This window comes from Gopherus flavomarginatus, chromosome 3 (assembly GCF_025201925.1).
Source record: "Gopherus flavomarginatus isolate rGopFla2 chromosome 3, rGopFla2.mat.asm, whole genome shotgun sequence".
In the NCBI taxonomy this organism is placed as follows: Eukaryota; Metazoa; Chordata; order Testudines; family Testudinidae; genus Gopherus; species Gopherus flavomarginatus.
Genome location: NC_066619.1, coordinates 107,819,498 through 107,839,087, shown reverse-complemented (window position 1 = coordinate 107,839,087; position 19,590 = coordinate 107,819,498). Strand labels below are relative to the sequence as shown.

General features: G+C 42.1%; 1 protein-coding gene across 11 annotated transcripts in view; it reads left to right on the top strand.

Annotated features, from left to right (window-relative positions):
- CCDC171 (coiled-coil domain containing 171) overlaps nt 1-19,590 on the top strand; it is a 256,020-nt gene that overhangs the window by 14,058 nt on the left and 222,372 nt on the right. For 10 of the 11 annotated variants that reach the window (XR_007773169.1, XM_050944127.1, XM_050944126.1 and 7 more), the window contains exons 5-7: nt 1,574-1,764; nt 3,367-3,498; nt 17,387-17,533. Coding sequence is in view for 10 of the 11 variants with exons in the window: in XM_050944127.1 (XP_050800084.1) it covers nt 1,574-1,764; nt 3,367-3,498; nt 17,387-17,533 (470 nt within the window). In the remaining variant the exon portion in view is untranslated. The remainder of the gene's footprint in view (nt 1-1,573; nt 1,765-3,366; nt 3,499-17,386; nt 17,534-19,590) is intronic. The other variant, XM_050944124.1, reaches the window with a different exon arrangement.

Sequence of the window (19,590 nt, the reverse complement as noted above, 5' to 3'; positions counted from 1 at the left end):
GTAAAGTTCACTTAATATGAAATCCACATCTGAAAAATGAACCACTACTTCGTAGCTGATCAGCCATATACGTAAAATAGTAATAGTAACATGGGTTTCAACAAACCATACTGACAGCATCTTTAGTTTAGGGCAGAAGTACAAAAACAAATGCATAAAATCTTGACTCTTATAATATACCATCCTATCCTGCATGGGATTTCCTATCACGTAGGTTGAGCTTCCTTTAACAACAGAGAGTTTCTTTAGAAAATGTATTCCTTTTTTGTCCAGTCTAACTTATATTTTAGGATCTTTGATAGCTCCTGCACATGCATACCCCAGTGCGAATGTTCACTGAAGTCACTGAGGCTCTGAGTCAGGGTAAAGGGGCCCAATCACTTGCATGCAGTTGTTGGGTTGGGGTCTAAATGTTTCCTGCAGAATAAGAGGATTTTTAAAGAGGCTAACTTAGGACAAGGAAGGCTGCATGTGGGGCAACAAAGAAGCCCAGAATAATTTAGGGATTTATTTTTTTTTAAGTGGGTTAAGATTTAGAGTCAGATAGAAGAGTTGGGTCCTGTGGTGGGATTTTAAGAAAATCAAGTGAAATATAGAGAGTCTATTCACAGTTATGGGAAGGGAGAGAGATCTATTATACCCAGTGTGGAGAGGTCAGAGAAAGAGACAGAAGGAAGTCTGGTATTCAGAGAGTATATAAAATTGTTAGAAAAGGGAGTTGAGATTAGGCAAGGGAATTGATCCTTCGATTAATTTTATACTGGATTTTGAACTAAATGAGAAACTAATTAAGATTTAGGGATACAGAGACTATGCGTTCTCCCTATTGGACATAGTGATCTTTTGAGAGCTGGGAATTACAGTAGTTGGAGACAAGAGAAGGCAGTATGAATCATGGTTGAAAGGAAGAGTGCTAGAGTATTGGGCGGGGCAGTGTTACAGTTATACATCTGACAGAAGGCAGATGTGGTGAGTTCCTAGCTTCTAGATGGTATGTAATGGATACCGGGACGCCCAATTTAGAAGGGAGATACAGTTGGTAGAGCTTTCGTCGAAGGATACTCTTATCTGTTAACAGACTATCAATACTGAACTGGGTTGAAGGAAGTTAAGGTGAAGACAGGAGTTGAAGCTGAAGAAAGAAAGCCAAGTAAAAAGACATAGTGAAGGAGATACAAAAAGTTATATCTGTGTACAAGCGATACACAGAACTCAGTTGGGCAAGAGGAATGAACTATATGGAAATATGAAGTTAACCACTCCATGTTTCAGTCTCTCTTTTTACAAATGGACGTAATTCTTAACTATTCCTACAGGTGTTGTGAGGTTCAATTTATTAAAGTCTGTAAAGCATTTTGAGATCTCTGTATGAAAGATGCTACAGAACTTCAAAATATTGCTATTATTGCTACAGTATAGATCAAAAGTAATTTACAGCTCTAGAATCATTGCTATTCTGACCCTTTTTCTGTTTTATGCTTAAAGGATCAGAATATATAGGTGAGCTAACTCTAGTTTTACCTTCTTTAAAGAAAAATAACTTAACAGATGATGTTTCTCTTTTAAATAATAGCCATGAATGCAGAGCTTCAACAGAAATTGGCTGAGACCGAGAAAGTGTTTCATATTTCTCAGCAGAATTGGAAGGAACAGCAGCAAAGACTTACAAATGACTTGGAGGAGAAAGATAACATCCTCAAGACCTGTAATAGTGAATATGAGTTACTTCTGAAGGAGAGGACTAAACTGGAAAATGTTATACAGGTATAATGTTTAAATACAAGAAATGAACGGGGTGACGTAATAACATCTGGACTCTTATCTGTGTGTGAATAATTTTTTTCTGAACAAAAGAAAATTCAGACAACGTTCCATAGAATGTGAAATATTTCAGCATAGGCTTACAAAAGTACAATCTTTCTTCCTTTTGAGGGTTATACTGTAGCAATATACAACTTCTGAGTCACTGATTCTTATATAAAAAAGTCTCCAAAGTTACTTATTTAAAAAAATGAATTGTGTATATGGCCTGTGTGAAATGGTGAGAAGTTCCACTGGTGGTTACAGTGGAAACACTAATGTAGAGAGGGCTTGAGTTAGTTGTGCTGATCTAAACACTCAGAGCACGATGATACAGTGGTTAAGACACTGATGGCTTTCAGTGCCTTGTCTATGTTGCCGTTTCTGCAGGCGGCGGTGAACTGCTGGGGTGAAAATGTCCTGCCATTTGGCAAAAATGCCTAGTACATCAAGACAGATTGTCAGGCTTCTTCTTATATTGCAGTTGCATGCTGCTCTTCAAATAAGTCTTTGCATTAATTTGTATTCCAAAACAACAACAAAATATGTTAAGATTGAGAGTATGTATAAGCAGTGTAAGGGTAAAAACAAAAATTACAAGGATATAATTATTCCATACCCAGTCAGTACAAACCCTGGCAATGAAAATTTAAGGTTATGCTTAACAGATACCAAACAGATTAAGGTATGAAAATACACAATTAAGGCACCCAAACAACTTTATTGTGTACTGTGGTGACATCTTGCAATAACTGTTCAACCGGGTACATCTACATTTGAACTGGAGCTGTGAGTCCCAGCTTATGTAGATATACCAGCATTAGGTCTTCTCAAGCTAGTGCACTAAAAATAGCAGTGTAGCTGAGGTAACAGGGGTGGCAGCTCAGCTAAATCATATCTCCCAGTTCAAATGTAGACATGCCTGATGATTCAGGCATTTTAGTGTTTGTGGTCCCAAATTACATAAAACTGATGTACCGACATATTAGATCCTTTCCCCTCAAATGTTGTTTATATTTGAATACATAAATGTTCTTTGTGCTTTTAGGGAATGGAGCCATAGGGGTTCTTGTGAAGTGAAGAAGTGACAGTCAACAAACATGACATAGCCAGAGAGAAAAAGAGCAGATCACTCCTTTAAAGCCCATCTTCACGTATTTAGACAGGGAGGGAGAATCTTGGATATTTCCATTTTCCTCTTTTATTTCTCCCTTTTAGACTTCACATTTAGCTGAGAACAGCTGAACATGGTTTCTTCCAATCCAATCAAGTCCATTCCTGAGCTAGCAGTAGGGTGATCTGAGAAGTAACATGAAGCATTCTTGGTCTTGGGTAGCCTGGATGCTAAATTCCAATCCTTGCAAGCCTACTAGTAAGACACTAGTCATGGAAGTGAATTTTTAAATACACTTTCAGCCAAAGTCTCTATATGTCTGTAATGCTAGATAGCAAGAATTAAATGGTTCTTTGAGGCACAGTAGATTTGATATTATATGTAACACTTTTAAATAGAATTTTTAAACTTTTTATGAGTTGTAATAATAAAACAAGACTATCTACATCAAGGAGACTCTGGAGCATCACAAGGAGCAGAGGAATATGATGGAATTGCAAATCAGAGAGACAGCATTAAAGGAGTTCAGGTTTCAGATAGAGCAGTGTGAAGCAGAAAGGAGAGAGTTCCAGTTTATGTTGCAGGTATTTTATTTATAGTAAAGCACTAACTGAAAAAATGCCTATTATGTACATAGTATAAGCCAAGCATAATACCATCACTTAATTAATTTTATTAATAAGGAGATCATTTAATAGCTGTCAAGGCTTTAGTTAATTTTAAAAATCTTGTGAATATAGTAGTTTTGAAAGGTCGTGGCCTAGTTGATCCCTGGAGATTAAAGTCCACCATTTGTCCACAGAGCAGGTAAAAATGGGCAGCAGTACTTTTCTTCTGTGCAGGAGAAAGTCCACAGATCCAGTACAGCAGGTCTTCTCCTTTAAAGAGAAAGCAGTTAATTTTTCATCTCCATTTGAACCCAGGCCATTCTTCTGAGACTGTCAACAAGCATGCTGGTTGTGTAATTGACTTTGAAGTGGACGTTGTCTCTGACCAATACAGTTAGTTTGCATAGGTCACTGAAGAGCTATCAGATAAATCTTGGTCACTACTCATCTGAGTTGAATACAAATCGGTTAAACTAGTCGTGAAAAGTTCAGTCATATCACTAAATCACTGGTCCCCCAAACATTAGACCCCTATTTTTGAGGCGTTAGTTATGATAACTGATATTTACACATTGTATTATGCATTTAACAAATGTCTGCAGTGTCCCGATGGAACAATTACTATGTCCCTATTTGTATCAGAAGATGTATTAAGAACTGTTCTGATTCAACAAGTAGGAGGACTACAAAGCCAGTCTGAGTAGTTACATTAGACAAATGCTGGATGAAATGCCCCATAATGAAACTTTATTTACTCTATCTCTCTAACTTTATTAAAAATGCTGAATCTTCTTCTGTGTAGCTTTAGAACATGGTTATTGACCCATATCACTCTTTGTAAATAAGTCCAGAAGTATTTGAGGTGTGGGTTTTGTTTTGTTTTTTAATTTAACTAACCCCCCCCCCCAAACTTTTAATTAAATGGTTTAAATTTAGATCCTGGGTCAGATTTTTGCTGTGACTTCAGGAGCAATGTACAGGGGATGAAACAGGGAGAATCACTCCCCATATTTTGATTCCCAGAACTACCTTTACTTTGTATTTGAAGGAAGGACCTAGAAATGATGCTGTGCTGCTAAAACGATGATGAGCGGAAATCAAGTAGTATACTGGTGCTGTGTGCAGTGTATGTGTGTCTTTCCTGGGTAGCATTCATTTCTTTTTTCTACCTCTGAAGGTCCTGTATAGAGGCTGTCCATAAGTTACATAAGACATTTTTGGGGATTTTCAGGACCCACCCAGCTGTCCCTTGTAAAACTGTCTAATACTGAACACACACAATTAAGGACCCACCTGCCCCTTAATGTGTTATGTAATTTATGGATAGCCCCTTAGTCATAGTAGTAGCAGTAATAATAGCAGTAGGAACATGGATACTAGTCATCCTGTTGGTATCCAGGAAGTGGGCGGGCTGCGAAAGGACCTTCCCCCATCCTAAGGGGAGGATCCACACACTAGTCATGGATCAGGAGCTGTGATGGGGTGATCATTTACCCCATACAAGAGTAGAAGGGGTTAATAGAGGCCTCATGAGCCCTCCACACTCTGTCCCATAAGAGAGCAGTGGAAGTGAGTCTTCCAAGCAGCCTAGAGAGGCTGTGCAGGAAGCAGCCAATAGGAGAGAGGCTGTACAGAGCAGCCAGTCAGGGCCCAGTGGGCTAGTACAAAAGGAGCTGCAGGGTAGAGCAAGAGTCAGTTGTAGCTGGGAGCCTAAGGACTGAGATCTTAGTAAGCTGCAGCAAGGATAGCACCTTGGACAGAGCAGTTGCTGGCAGGGACCTGCGGACTTGGCTGGCTGCTGGGACTTGCTGGCTTGAAGGTCCTGAGGAAAGGGTGAAGGAGGTGCTGCTGCTGTGGGAAGGTGGCCTAGGGAATTGAAGAAGCATTGAAGGAAGTTAAGGAGACTCAGCAGGAGGCTGCTATCTACAGGCTCCCTGTGTTGGGACCTGGAGTAGTGCGTGGGCCTGGGTCCCCTCCATTAGCCATGGGGGAAGTGGCTAGAATAATTGACTGAAACCTGGAAGGGGAAAATATAGATGATGATTGGTCTGAGGGCTGAGTCATGAAGAGGATGCTGCAGTACTTGGATTGAGGCAGGTCTGCAGGTGTAGTTGATGATGGGAGAGGCACTACCAGGAGAGTGCGCACTGTCTGGCAGAGCTAATCCCTGTGACAGCCACCTGGAAGTGCTGCCATGGTGAGTAGACCCTATGATAAGACCCTGTTAGGCTAGGTGCTGTACAAACACAGAACAAAATGGTCCATGTCCCAAGAGCTTACAAGTTAAATATGAGACAAGAGACAACATTTGAAGACAGACTGAGTACAAGAAGACGATGAAATTATATTTATCAGCATAGAGGCAGTGGTATTGGTGCACCAGTGGCCCAACTGTTATGATTTTTATAGGCATCATGGCAAAGGAGAGTTTTAAGGAGGAGTTTTAAAAAAAAAGGTGATGCCCGGGTTATGGGCCTGAATGGCTGGCAGGATTGCGGTGTTGTCCACAATGATTGAGAAAGGAAGTAATAGGGAAGAAGAGGATTAGGAGCTTTGTTTTAGTGATGTTGAGCTTGCCTCATGGCTAGATATCAATGACTTGATGTCAGAGAGAGAGAGACAGGCTGGGACAGAAAGGAAACAGTTCTGAAGTAGAGAGGTAGATCTGTAAATCATTGGCATGGAGATGGTAGTTGAATTTGTGTTTTGTGGTTGAAATTACCCTTAATTGTAGAAGGAGAAGATAAAGAGACCAAGGATAGAGCTCTGTGGACTCCCCTCCACAGAAAGTTCGAGGCAGATGGGGAGGAACCTCCACAGGGTATGCAGAAGGAATAATTAGAGAGGTGAAAGAGAACCAGGACAGGTCAGAGTTATGGAAACGAAGACAGGACAAGATTTCAAGAGGAGCATGGTTGACTGTGCCAAAGGAGTTGACAGGTCAAGAAGGATGAGAATGGTTCTGAGCTTTGTAGAGGAAAAAAGGTCATCAGAGACTATGGTAAGAGCAGTTAAAGTCAAGTGCAAGGAGTAGAAATCTGATTGGAGAAGGTCTAAGATGGAATTGGAGGAGAGGAACTCTGAACGTGCTATCTATAATCCAGTTATAGGGATATGATGGAATAAAGATATGGGGCTGGTTGGGAGGGGTCCCCCATATTAAATGTACAGAGGTCAAGGAGGTAGGGTTCCTGATCAGCTGGAGTAAAGATGATAGCTCCGCATTCCTAGAATAGCCCTGAGCTTCAGTGTTTTTACCCAGTAGCACCAGCAGGCTCCTTTCCTCACAGGGTGGCTGTATTCTCTCCATATTACTCCACTACTTTGATTTGAATCTGCATTTTCCCTCATGGGCTTTCTATTCTTCCTAAGATACCATGTAAATATGGATTTTATTAAATATATACTGTCTCTGTTACTAGTTGATGATAATTATCTGTGGTTTAGTTTTAAATTCTGTTTTGTTTCATAGCCAGATTTGACAAGGAGTGAAAAATCAGCAAGTAGCCACAATCATGGAAGTTGACCTCAAAATTGTGCCAGTCTCTCTGACATTGAGTGCTTGCAGCTACATTTAAAATACTGATCTCTGGTTGTGTACACAGTTATATTTGAAATTGAAGGGCAAGCTGAGGTTCCTTTTAAAGATGTGGGCCTTAATCTGTATATTGAAAGCTAGAGGCACAATGTACTGCATAAGCCCTTGAAGACAAGCTTGGAGTTAATGTCCATAACAGGATACAGAAATGAATCCCGCTTAAACTATTGAAGTGTCTCTCTAGGAGACAGAGGGAGAATAATCTGCTTTCTAACATACTGCAGTGTGGCTCTCCCTAGTGTACTTGGAATGCTGGCTGGTTTACAACTAAGAAGCATAAATTCAGTAATAAGTGCAATAGCATCACCTTGTGGTTAACCTAGAAAATACTTTCCCAGTGAGTACATAGGGTTTTTTGTGTAAGCATGCCTGCACCTTCTACATAGTTAAATTATCGTTGTACCTTCTGAGTATACATGCTACCGTTACTCATTTAAGAGTTGATTCTGCAAGGTGTGGAGCCCTCCTGTGAGCTACTGAGAGCCCTGAACTCCCACTAATTTCAATGGGAACTTGCAGGATAGCTCAGTAACCTTCAGGATCAAGTCCATAATGTGTGAATAAAAAAGTCAACTATATTTATGGCTCTTGCACTATAGAATATTCTTAAAATAACATTGCAATTGAACTTTCCATCAAACTTCCTTCCTCCTTAGTGTTCTCTGTACTATATTGCGAATGTAAGGGATGTTTGTTCAAAGGGAGCAATATCACTATATATCTTCCCCACAGTGGAGATAATACTATATCTATTAGTTTATGCACAGCTAATGTAGACCCAGCACAAGTTCAGAGATCCGTTTTCCTCCATTTCTCATAATTATCACCTGCTCCAAAAAGCATCTCCTAACATACTGATAAATATGCAGTTGCTAACTTCAGTGTCACAAGAGTAGAAAATAGGATTTTAGCTCAAACTTTCTCTAGCGTAGTGTTTGGATTATTTTTAGCAGTGCCATAATGCCTTGTCCCAATTGCCCATATTTTTGCACATGCATTTTACACTAATGGTCATCTTTCCAGGGGACACTAATGAAACCATGGCATGCTACCTATGAATAACCTAACTGAAAGAGAGACTAGACTAATTTTTGGTTGTTAGTAGCTCAGTACATTTGGTGGATCTCAGTCTCTTAGGTCATGATTAAATTTTTGTTGTTCTGTTACATTCTTGTGGCTCAGTTTTTTTACTGAGGTTTCTAAAACACTCAGTTGGAACTGGTTTCAGGAAATCCATTTTAAGCTTTAACAAAGGGCTTGTGTTTCCTCAACCATTGCACATGGGTAAAGTCCTGTCAGTTTCACTTTCTGCTAAAGGCTTGTGTGAATAGTTCTCTCTCTCTGTCCCACTCCCCACTTTTGAGATGCTCAATTAGTAATTTCTAGCTATAAGTGTACATGACGTAGCAGAATTTGAACACCAAGTGCATAACTCTCTGGCAATTTTTTTGTTTTTACTAAGTGTCTCTTCTGTTGGTGTTGAATTGGAGTAAATGAACAGGAGGATTTATTGCATTGGTCCTGTTTTCTGCACAGAAAACCATTTTGACGAATTGTGTCTCCAAAAATCCTCTATCTAAATCACTGGATTTATGTCTTGCTTCTGATACTAGTTATGGAAAACTTAGCACTGCCCTCCAAACCACAGCTATTCTTTCTGGAACTTTTGGGAGCTGCTGCTTAGCTATGAGCTAGGGATATTGGGGGCTCATTACTTGGATGGTCGTTCTTTTTTTTATCATTAGTGAGTTCTATAGATGTAACTCCACAGAAATGCTGAGTGTCTGCAGCTAGATTAATAATAATCCCAGTGGTAGTTTAGTGTGGTAGTGCATTCACCATACACGGAAATTTAAACAATGGCAGCTTGGTTAATTTATAGTGCTATAAACTTTAATTATATATAGTTCACTTAGACTGTTTTGTAAAATAGTTCAATCAGTTTCTAAACAGAAAACTATTCCGACTCAGAATTTCCAGAAACCTGAATTATTTACAACTTGTGGAGACACTATTTATAAACAGTTGAATCAGTTTCCAGTAGAAATATATATATTTTTTCCTTTCCAATCTCACCAGCTGGGATTTGGAAACACACTACATACAGTTCACTTAGGAAATGATTTCAGATTTCAGATAAACTCTTATCTTATTCTTTATTAAATATATAAATGAATATCCCAGAGTAGACAGACCTTTTACAATTTTTCTAGCTATACCTAGGCAGTATATTTGCTCAGTATGATCGACTTGTTGCTGCCTTAAAAGGCCATTTAAAAAAAGTCTGCCTCTAGACTATGGGTGAAATTCTGTCTCTTGCTCCCAGCTTATCTTGGCATAGGAGGAAAAGAGATTAAAAGGTACCATCAGGAAGCTGGTTACAGCTCCCTGAGTCTCAGGTTGCCTCAACTCAGATGTACAATAGCATAGAGCAGCTAGCTAGGGGCCCTAAAGAGGGAAGAGCCCCTCCACCTGTGTCATTACCCCCTGCTCACTTCCCCTAACCATACCCGGCTAAGCTGGAGGGGAGAGGAGACTGGCTTAGGAGCGACTCTTGCAAGCTTTACACATTTTGAGAATTCCCCTCTACCTGGGAGATTGTATTTGGCTTAGGATGTGCGTAAAAGATGTGTGAATGATACAGTGTTAGAAATGTGTGTATGTTTTCATTTGTTTTAAATTTACTCCCTAATCTTACATAGTTTGGTATAACCTTTGTTCAGTCTCTGTAATGATAATAAAGTGGTTATCAGAAGAACAAATATATAGCAGATTTTGGGGACACTGAAGCAATACTCGTGAGGAGTCATCTTGTTTCTTGACCAATTTGGGAACAGTTGGAAATAAAGAAATTGAGCAAGAGAATAAATTCTTCAATTTAGCCTCTTTTGTAAAAGGACAAACTTTTTGTTAAACCTTGATGAAGTTAACTTGATTGCACACTTACTGCTGAAATATTTGAAGTCTATTTTGAGACAGAAGGATAGGTATAGAGAATGAAAATGGCAAATTATGCAGCTATTTTAGTACAGTTATTCTCACCTTTTACTAGCTCATGACCCCATATCCACAGTATCCATCTTAAATTTTGCTTTGTTTCTGGGGGAGTGAGGGGAGCAGAAAAGACCCAAAATACTACTTCTCTATTCTTATTGGTTTGTCTTGGTTTTTGTGAAAAGAGCAGGAATACTTGTGGTACCTCAGGCCTGGTCTACACTACGTGTTTATACCGATTTTACCAGCGTTAAACTGATTTAACGCTACACCCGTCCACAGTACGATGCCCTTTAAATCGATATAAAGGGCTCTTTAAATCGGTTTCTGTACTCCTCCTCAACGAGAGGAGTAGCACTAAAATCGGTATTATTATATTGGATTATGGTTAGTTTGGCCGCAAATCGATGGTATTGGCCTCCGGGCCATATCCCACAGTGTACCACTGACCACTCTGGACAGCTGTCTGAACTCGGATGCACTGGCCAGGTAGACAGGGAAAGCCCCGTGAACTTTTGAATTTCATTTCCTGTTTGGCCAGCGTGGAGCTCTGATCAGCACAGGTGACCACGCAGAGCTCATCAGCACAGGTAACAATGCAGTCTCCTGAGAATAGAAAAAGAGCTCCAGCATGGACCACACGAGAGGTACTGGATCTGATCGCTATATGGGGAGAGGATTCAGTGCTAACAGAACTCCGTTCCAAAAGAAGAAATGAAAAAATATTTGAAAGAATTTCCAAGGCTATGATGGGAAAAGGCCACACTAGGGACTCAGTGCAGTGCAGAGTGAAGGTGAAGGAGCTCAGACAAGCCTACCAGAAAACCAAAGAGGCAAACAGAAGGTCTGGGGCAGGGCCGAAAACATGCCGCTTCTACGCTGAGCTGCATGCAATTTTAGGGGGCTGTACCACCACTACCCCTTCCCCCTGTTCTTGAATTCCGTGGTGGGGGTTGTAATCTCAACCATGCCTGAGGATTATACGGACGGGGAAGGTGAGGAGGAGGAAGAGGAGGACGAGCTTGAAGAGAGCACACAGCACTCTGTTAGCCCCAACAGCCGGGAGCTTTTTCTGACCCAGACGGAATTACCATCCCAGCCCTCCCAAACCACTAGCCCAGACAGTGAAGCCATGGAAGCGACCTCTGGTGAGTGTACCTTTGGTGAGTGTACCTTTGTAAATATAAAACATGGTTTAAAAGCAAGCTTTTTTTAATGATTGATTTGCCCTGAGGGCTTGGCATGCATTCGCGGGCAGTAAAGTTACTGGAAAAGTTTGTTAACATGTCTAGGGATGGAGCGGAAATCCTCCAGGGACATCTCCATGAAACGCTCCTGGAGGTACTTCAAAAGCCTTTGCAGAAGGTTTCTGGGCAAGGCAGCCTTGTTCCGTCCACTATGATAGGACACTTTACCACGCCATGCATGTAGCAAGTAATCGGGTATCATTGCATGACAAAGCATAGCTGCGTATGGTCCCGGTGATTGCAGGCATTCAAGAAACATCCATTCTCTATCTCGCTCTGTTATCCTCAGCAAAGTGATATCGTTCATGGTAACCTGGTTGAAATTCAGGAATTTAATTAAGGGGACGGAGATGGCCTTTTTCCTACAGGGGTGTTTGCCTGTTGCGTACAAGAAATCCTTCCTTGCATGTAGCCAAGCAGGGGGAGGGGAAGAAGGATAGCACTGAGCTTTCTCGCGTTTGGCTAGCAGGAATCTTCCCAGCTACCAGCCATGCGGTGGGGGGGAAGGGGGGTAATTAGCAATGATCTTCCATGATACCAGCCATGCAATGGGGAGAGGGGGTAAAGCAATCATCCTTGAGAATTGGCGGGGGGGTGGGGGTGGCTTCTGTGAATGGAAGTGAAGGCTGCTGAAGCCGAAAGACAATGGCGTACCATGGCCGCATGCAAGCTGAATTCTGATGCCCGGATCTGCATCTGTGAGATCTGTAACACCAGAGCTGCAGGCACTCAATATTAAGATGCAGAATGCGACCTTGTAGTGAAATTACATGTGCTGTGTAAGGTGAATAGTGTTCACTGTGAAAGAGTATAACCATTGTTCTGTAAAATGTATATTTTTAAATACTTCTCTCCCTTTTTTCCCTCCCTCATGCAGCTGCACATTTTTCAAGCCTCCCTACTCCATCCCGAAGGCTATCTCAGATAAGGCGGAGGAAGAAGAGGACGCAAGACGAAATGTTCTCTGAAATCAGGGAAGTAACCCACAATGAAAGAGCTCATCTGAATGAGTGGAAGGACGTGGTATCAAATTACAGGAAAGATGCCAGTGAACATGAGGACAGGAGAGACGCTCGAGATCAGAGGTGGCGTCGGGAAGATAGAGGTGTAGACAGGAAGATCAGCAGTGGCAGAATGAAAGGCTGGGGCTGCTGCGTGATCAAACTGACATCTTCAGATGTCTGGTGGAGCTTCAGGAAGAGCAGCGAGGTCACAGAGTGCTGCTGCAGCCCCTGTGTCACCACCCTCAGTACTCACCATGTTCCATATCTTCCTCACCCAGACGTGTAAGAACGCTTGGGGGAAGGCTTTGTGCACCCACCCACTGCACTCCCATGGACAGCCCAACCAAAAGGCTGTCATTACATTGAAATGATTTTAGTGGCTTTTCTTCCCTCCTATCCTCCTCCCAAACCGCACCCGGGCTACCTTGTCAGTTCTCTTCGTCTTTTTATAATGAGCTTTTTAATAAAGAATACGTGATTTTTAAACGATAGTGACTTTATTTTCTTAAGCAAGCTGTAATCGAAGGGAGAGGGTGGGTTGCTTACAGGGAATGAGTCAATCAAGGGGGTGGGGTTAATCAAGGGGAAACAAACACAGCAGTCACATCGTACCCTGGCCCGTGATGAAACTCGTTTTCAGAGCTTCTCTGATGCGCACCGCTTCCCGGTGTTCTCTTCTAATCACCCTGGTGTCTGGCTGCGCATAATCAGCGGCCAGGTGATTTGCCTCAGCCTCCCACCTCACCATAAAAGTCTCCCCTTTACTCTCACAGAGATTGTGGAGCACACAGCAAGCAGCAATAACAAAGGGGACATTGGTTTGGCTGACGTCTGAGCGACTGAGTAATGTGCACCAGCGCGCCTTTAAATGGCCAAATGCACATTCTACCACCATTCTGCACTTGCTCAGCCTGTAGTTGAACAGCTCCTGACCACTGTCCAGGCTGCCTGTGTATGGCTTCATGAGCCATGGCATCAAGGCTGGGTCCCCCAGGAGAACTACAGGCATTTCAACATCCCCAACTGTTGTTTTCTGGTCTGGGAAGTAAATTCCTTGCTGCAGCATTTTAAACAGAGCAGTGCTTCTGAAGATGCGAGCGTCATGAACCCTTCCCGGCCATCCCACGTGGATGTTGGTGAAACGTCCCTTGTGATCCACCAGTGCTTGCAGCAACATTGAAAAGTACCGCTTGTGGTTTACGTACTGGGTGGCCTGGTGCGCCGGTGCCAAGATAGGGATATGGGTTCCATCTATCGCCCCCCCACAGTTAGGGAATCCCATTGCAGCAAAGCCATCCTCTATGGCCTGCACGTTTCCTAGAGTCACAACCTTTTGTAGCAGCAGCTTAGTGATTGCTTTGGCTACTTGCATCACAGCAGCCCCCACAGTAGATTTTCCCACTCCAAATTGATTCCCGACTGACCAGCAGCTGTCTGGCGTTGCAAGCTTCCACAGGGCTGTAGCCACTCGCTTCTCCACTGTGAGGGCTGCTCTCATCTTGGTATTCTGGCGTTTCAGGGCAGGGGAAAGCAAGTCACAAAGTTCCATGGAAGTTCTCTTACGCATGCGAAAGTTTCACAGCCACTGCGAATCATCCCAAACCTGCAAAACTATGCTGTCCCACCAGTCTGTGCTTGTTTCTCGGGCCCAAAATCGGCATTCAGTGGGTAGAACCTGCCCCATTACCATCAGGAACTCCAAAGTGCAGGGGCCCACGGTTAAGGAGAATTCAGTTTCCATGTCCTCATCACTCTCGTCGCCGCGCTGCTGTGGCCGCCTCCTCCTCCTTGCCTGGCTTTGCAGTTCATGGTTCACCATAGACTGCACGAGAATGCCTGAGGTGTTTACAACGTTCACGATCGCGGTGTTGATCTGAGCGGGGTCCATGCTTGCCGTGCTATGGCGTCTGCACAGTTCACCCAGAAAAAAAGGCGCGAAACAGTTGTCTGCTGCTTTCACTTAGGGAGGGGTGAGGCTGTACCCAGAACCACCCACGACAATGATTTTTGCCCATCAGGCACTGGGCTCTCAAACCAGATTTCCAAGGAGCGGGGGAGACTGCGGGAACTATGGGATAGCTGCGGGATAGCTACCCACAGTGCCACGCTCCAGAAATTGACGCTAGCCTCGGACCATGGATGCACACCGCCAAATTCATGTATCTAGTGTGGCCGTGCGCAATCGACTTTATACTATCTGTTTTATAAAACCGGTTTATGTTAAATCATATTTATCCCGTAGTGTAGACGTACCCTTAGAGATTAACAAATTTATTTGAGCATAAGCTTTCGTGGGCTACAGCCCACTTCATTGGTTTTTGTGTTACAGTATCACAAGTATTCAACATATTATTTTGTACATTTGTCTCATGCTGTATTATGATGCATATTTTGTGATTTTTTTTTTCCCATAAAACATGCTCACTTCAACTTTTCTGGCTCCCTTTTATCCCCACTCCGACTTTGCAGCATCTCTTTCCACCCACTCAGACAGCCAGCCAAGTTTCTCACACTCTTATCTAGGGTGCTACCTGAGCGTAAGGAAAAGGTGGCCCTGAGGCCTAAAAAGGAGTCGCAACTCTGGATACTGGGAAGAGGGAGGAGAGAGGAGCCGAAAGGAGGCAACTCTCTAGGTGTTGAGTGAGCCCTGTTGGCTGAAGAGAAGTTCTGTGTGTTGAAGTGGAGGTCAAACTCCCTGTATCAGTGGAGAAGCTGATGGCAGGGGTGGGAGAGTAAAGGCTTGGGGAGTTAGTACAGCAGCTCAGCACTAATAGGCAGAAAGCCAATTTTATCTTCTTTCTAAAGATTGATTCTGACCATGACCCCTTCTTGACCCATCTTGGGCTTATGCCATACCCGTTGAGAAACAGAGATGTAGCGAAAACAACACCAATTAACAGATACTAAGCACCATTTTAAATATCCTGAACTTGCAGCTGAATTGTTGTCAAGCAAACTAGCTATTCAGTCCTCTTCTCACAGAGGAGCTATATGCGTTTGTTACAAAATGCCTTTAGAAATTAATGAAGGAAAAAGCCTTATATAGGACAGTTGAATTACAGCAATAATCACACACAGAGGTTACTTTAGCTGAAGTAACAAAGCAGCGTGCTGTGCACACTTTCAAATCTAATGTGCAATAATCAGTTTTCTAAATTGATTGTAATATGCAATAGTCATTTACCTTTATAATAACTCACAGATCAGAAACTGTTCTCCGGAGAGTCTAAAATTGCACAATGGTTTTGATTTTAGGTTTTTTAGTACAAACTTGGAGCTTGAATTGTGCTCCCCACCCATGTTGTAGAGCAGGAGAAAATGGTAGAAGGCAAAGTAGTATTTACACTGCACGCTCCCTGACGTTCTGCAGAAAGAGGGTTTAAATTGTGAGTCTACTTTGAAAAGTCACTTTGTTTAAAAAAAAAAAGGGTGGGGGAGGGGTACCTTCTTACCCCACACATCTGTGTTGCTTGAGTTTAGTGACAAAATAAACTTTTGCTTCTCTTCACTCTGTTAGCCCGACAGAGGCAAGACAACTACAGGAGACTAAGCTGGAGTCTGTGCCTTTTTATTTATCATAAACCAAATTATTTATTAGATTTCAATCAGTTTTACTCGTACTAACCTGTGAAGAGGTGCACAGGAATAAATGAAGAGATAATTTTGCCCTCAGAACCTTTTGTCGTTGGTGGTATGTGAGAAGGAAAGAGCCCAGTCTGACTTTCAGATCTCAGAGTCAGTTTTCAGGGCCTGAAGTTAGGGAAAAAAAACCAAAAACCTTTTTGTCACAGTTCAGGGCAACTGCATTTATATTCCCCCTCTATGATTCAGCAAGGGCCCCCACACTAGGCTTCTGGTTCTTCTGGCCATCATCCCCAACCCCCTTGAGTGGAGATGTCTCATTCCATTTAGACCAGGATACTTCCAGGCTGCACAGGCTCCTGACTATACTGTAATATCTCATCAAGAGATTCTGCCTAAGCAGGCCTGCTTACTTTCTCTTCAGAGACTAATAACTAAGTAAGGTACCAGACAGCACCTCCTGTGCAAGCCTCTTTTATTCAGAAGGTAAAAAACACTACAGAGAAAACATATTAAAAACAGTAAGAGAATCTATGTGCATGCTAATAAGCATACCAGAGATCACCCCAACCCTAACATGGGCTCTGGCCGGAGCAATCCTTCAGAACCCCCACCCCAAAGTGTTTTCTTGTGGTTCCAAATTCATCAGAGCTTCAGCTCAGAACAAGCACAAAATTTAATCCATCACTTATATAGTCCAGGGGTCTTTGATCTGGAATTTCCAGTAGTAGGTAATAGTAGACAATGGGTGTCTTCCCCAGGGTTTAGCTTCTCCCAACTACCTCCTAGGAAACCCACTTCACATATATTGTGAAATAGTTATTTGAAATTCCTAACATTTAGATTAGTCACATCCTTAGAAAAGTTACAAACAATTTACAATAATACATTGTTTTTTTTAATGCAATGAGACCAAAGGTATTCAACCTAATTCAGAAAAGTTTATCTTCCATCAGGTTTGTCCAGGATATTGTCAGTCTATCCCGCCTTTTACTTGTAAACCGAGCAAATTTGAGCTTCAGCCAGTGAAAGATAAACATGGAACCTTTTACAGTAACTTTTCAGAATCGAACCACACTTTAACTTATAGCTGGTATTCTATAGGAGCCCCTCCATTGGAGTCTACCTTGGTGACGTGCTGAATTAGCTCATATTTCAGGTGCCCTGTCCATGCCTTTCTCTAACTAGCACCACTTTTTGGACAGTGGTGACCATTTCCAGATCCCCAGGTTGATTGGGGTGTTATGGCAGCTTGCATCACTGGTATCTTTATCCTCTGCTTCAGATGGACTTCTTGCCATTGGGGGCCTATAGAGAGACTCCTGCTGGCAGAACCTGGAAACAAATGTATCCATCAGTCTTTACCTCCTATGGTACTTCTCTTTGTTGACTATGCTTACTGAAATAAAGTATTGTAGTAAAATGCACATTGTTTTCAGGAACGGAACAATGCACTGCAAAATATGCATAAGAAAATACAAGATCTGGAATTGGAACATAATGACTGCACTGACATTCTCCGGCGACAGGCCAGTGAACTTGAATACAGTACTGAACGAGAGGAGAGACTTAAAAAAGATCTTGAGGTAAATACTTCTCATCTGTTCAGATTCAGTGGGTTTTTTGTCTCTGTGTTCTCCATTTAATGAGATTACATTAATCCTGGAATTCTATTCAGGGGCAATTTCTCGAATTAATGTTGTATCATTTTGTATAACTCGTGAATTGTTCATGCTTGACTTTCATTTAAGATGGAACATGACCTACCTGTTCTGTATTTTACTGAGAAGCCCAGTAAACCAACACAACTAACTTGTTGTGTAGTCAGAGTCTAGTCTACTGTGGGACTGGAACACTGGATGGAAAAGGGCTCAAAGCGGTAGTGTGAGGAATGAGCTCAGTGCTCCGAATAATAAATAATCATCTATTTTGGTATTATTTTAAGAAAAGCATGCAAATGTTATTCACCCACTGATGGCTCTAACTCACACAGTATCTTGCTGAACCTTATAATTATAGTCACAGAAATCATGGGCTGTTGAAGAATTTCTATAACGTGTTGAATGGGAGGGGTGGTAAAGGTTTCCAGGGGCTGTGATAGACTGCTTCCCCTTACTGAGTTCCCTAATCAGTGAAGTGCCAGCTGTGCCAGATGGCTCCATGGAGGTGAAGGCCTCAGGGCTTTTGCTGGCTTGGTTGGTAGAGGAGCAGCATCAGTGGTTCTGTACAGGGCTGGCTCCAGGGTTTTTGCAGCCCCAAGCAATGGAAGGGGGGAAAAAAAAGAAGAAAAGCCGTGATCGCAATTAGTGGCAGCTCCAACGCACCGCTTTCTTCTTCTGCGGTAATTCAGCAGCCAGTCCTTCCCTCCGAGGGGGACCGAGGGACCCGCTGCCGAATTGCCGCCAAAGAGCCTGACGTGCCGCCCCTTCCCTTTGGCCGCCCCAAGCACCTGCTTGCTGGGCTGGTGCCTGGAGCTGGCCCTGGTTCTGTAGGACTCTGACTTGGACAAAGGCAGCAGTGTTCCTCTTCCTCTTACCCCCCCCTTCAAGCCAGCAGGTGCCCCAATCCTGTATCTCCTTCACCAAGCAATTAACTAAAAGGTCTACAAGCCCATCAGTTTCTTCCTATGTACAAACTAACAAAAATAGCACCCTACTCCAGCCTTATCAGATATCAGTGTTCCAGCATTCAGGCTAGAACACTTGCTTTATCATGCCTGTCTGACTTCCTGCCCTCTTATATGGAGTGGCGTTGTCTTATCCATCACTGGCAAAATGAAAGGGATCCTGCTTTGTAGCCAGAAGTGAAGGAGAGACCTATGAAGAAAGAAATCAGAGGTAAATTTACATTACAACTTAGAAGATCAACATAGGCTATTATATGTAATATAATACAAGTATAGCAGGAGCTGGGTAGTGATACTGATATTTTGGTTGTTTCTATTATAAAAGTTTCTTGTGACCTCTTCTAGAGACACTATAACACCGTCATTGTTTGCAGCAAGTATTTGAAATTCATAAAGAGAAGTGCCTTTTCTTTGTCCCATGAAATTCCATTCCAGATTGGCTGTGATAAAAGCTTTTGAAAATTGCTACCTCCCTTCTGTCATCAGTGTTGTCAGCAAAATTTTGGCAGCATACAGCGTGCTCGTATTCAGTTGTTCTAATTAGGGCTGTCAAACAATTAAAAAATTAATAGCAATTAATCATGAGATTAAAACAAGTGATTAATTGCACTGTTAATAATAGAATACAATTTATTTAAATATATTTGGATGCTTTCTACATTTTCAATTGTATTGATTTCAATTATAACACAGAATACAAAGTCTACAATGCTCCTTTATATTTTTCTATTACAAATATTTGCACTGTAAAAAGGAAATAGTATTTTTCAGTTCACCTCATACAAGTACCGTAGCGCAATCTCTTTATCGTGAAAGTGCAGCTTACAAATGTAGATTTTTTTATTACATAATTGCACTCAAAAATCAAACAATATAAAACTTTAGAGCCTACAAGTCCACTCAGTCCTATTTCTTGTCAACCAATCGCTAAGATAAACAAATTTGCGTACGTTTACGGGAGATGATGCTGCCTGCTTCTTATTTGCAGTGTCACTGGAAAGTGAGAACAGCTTCCAT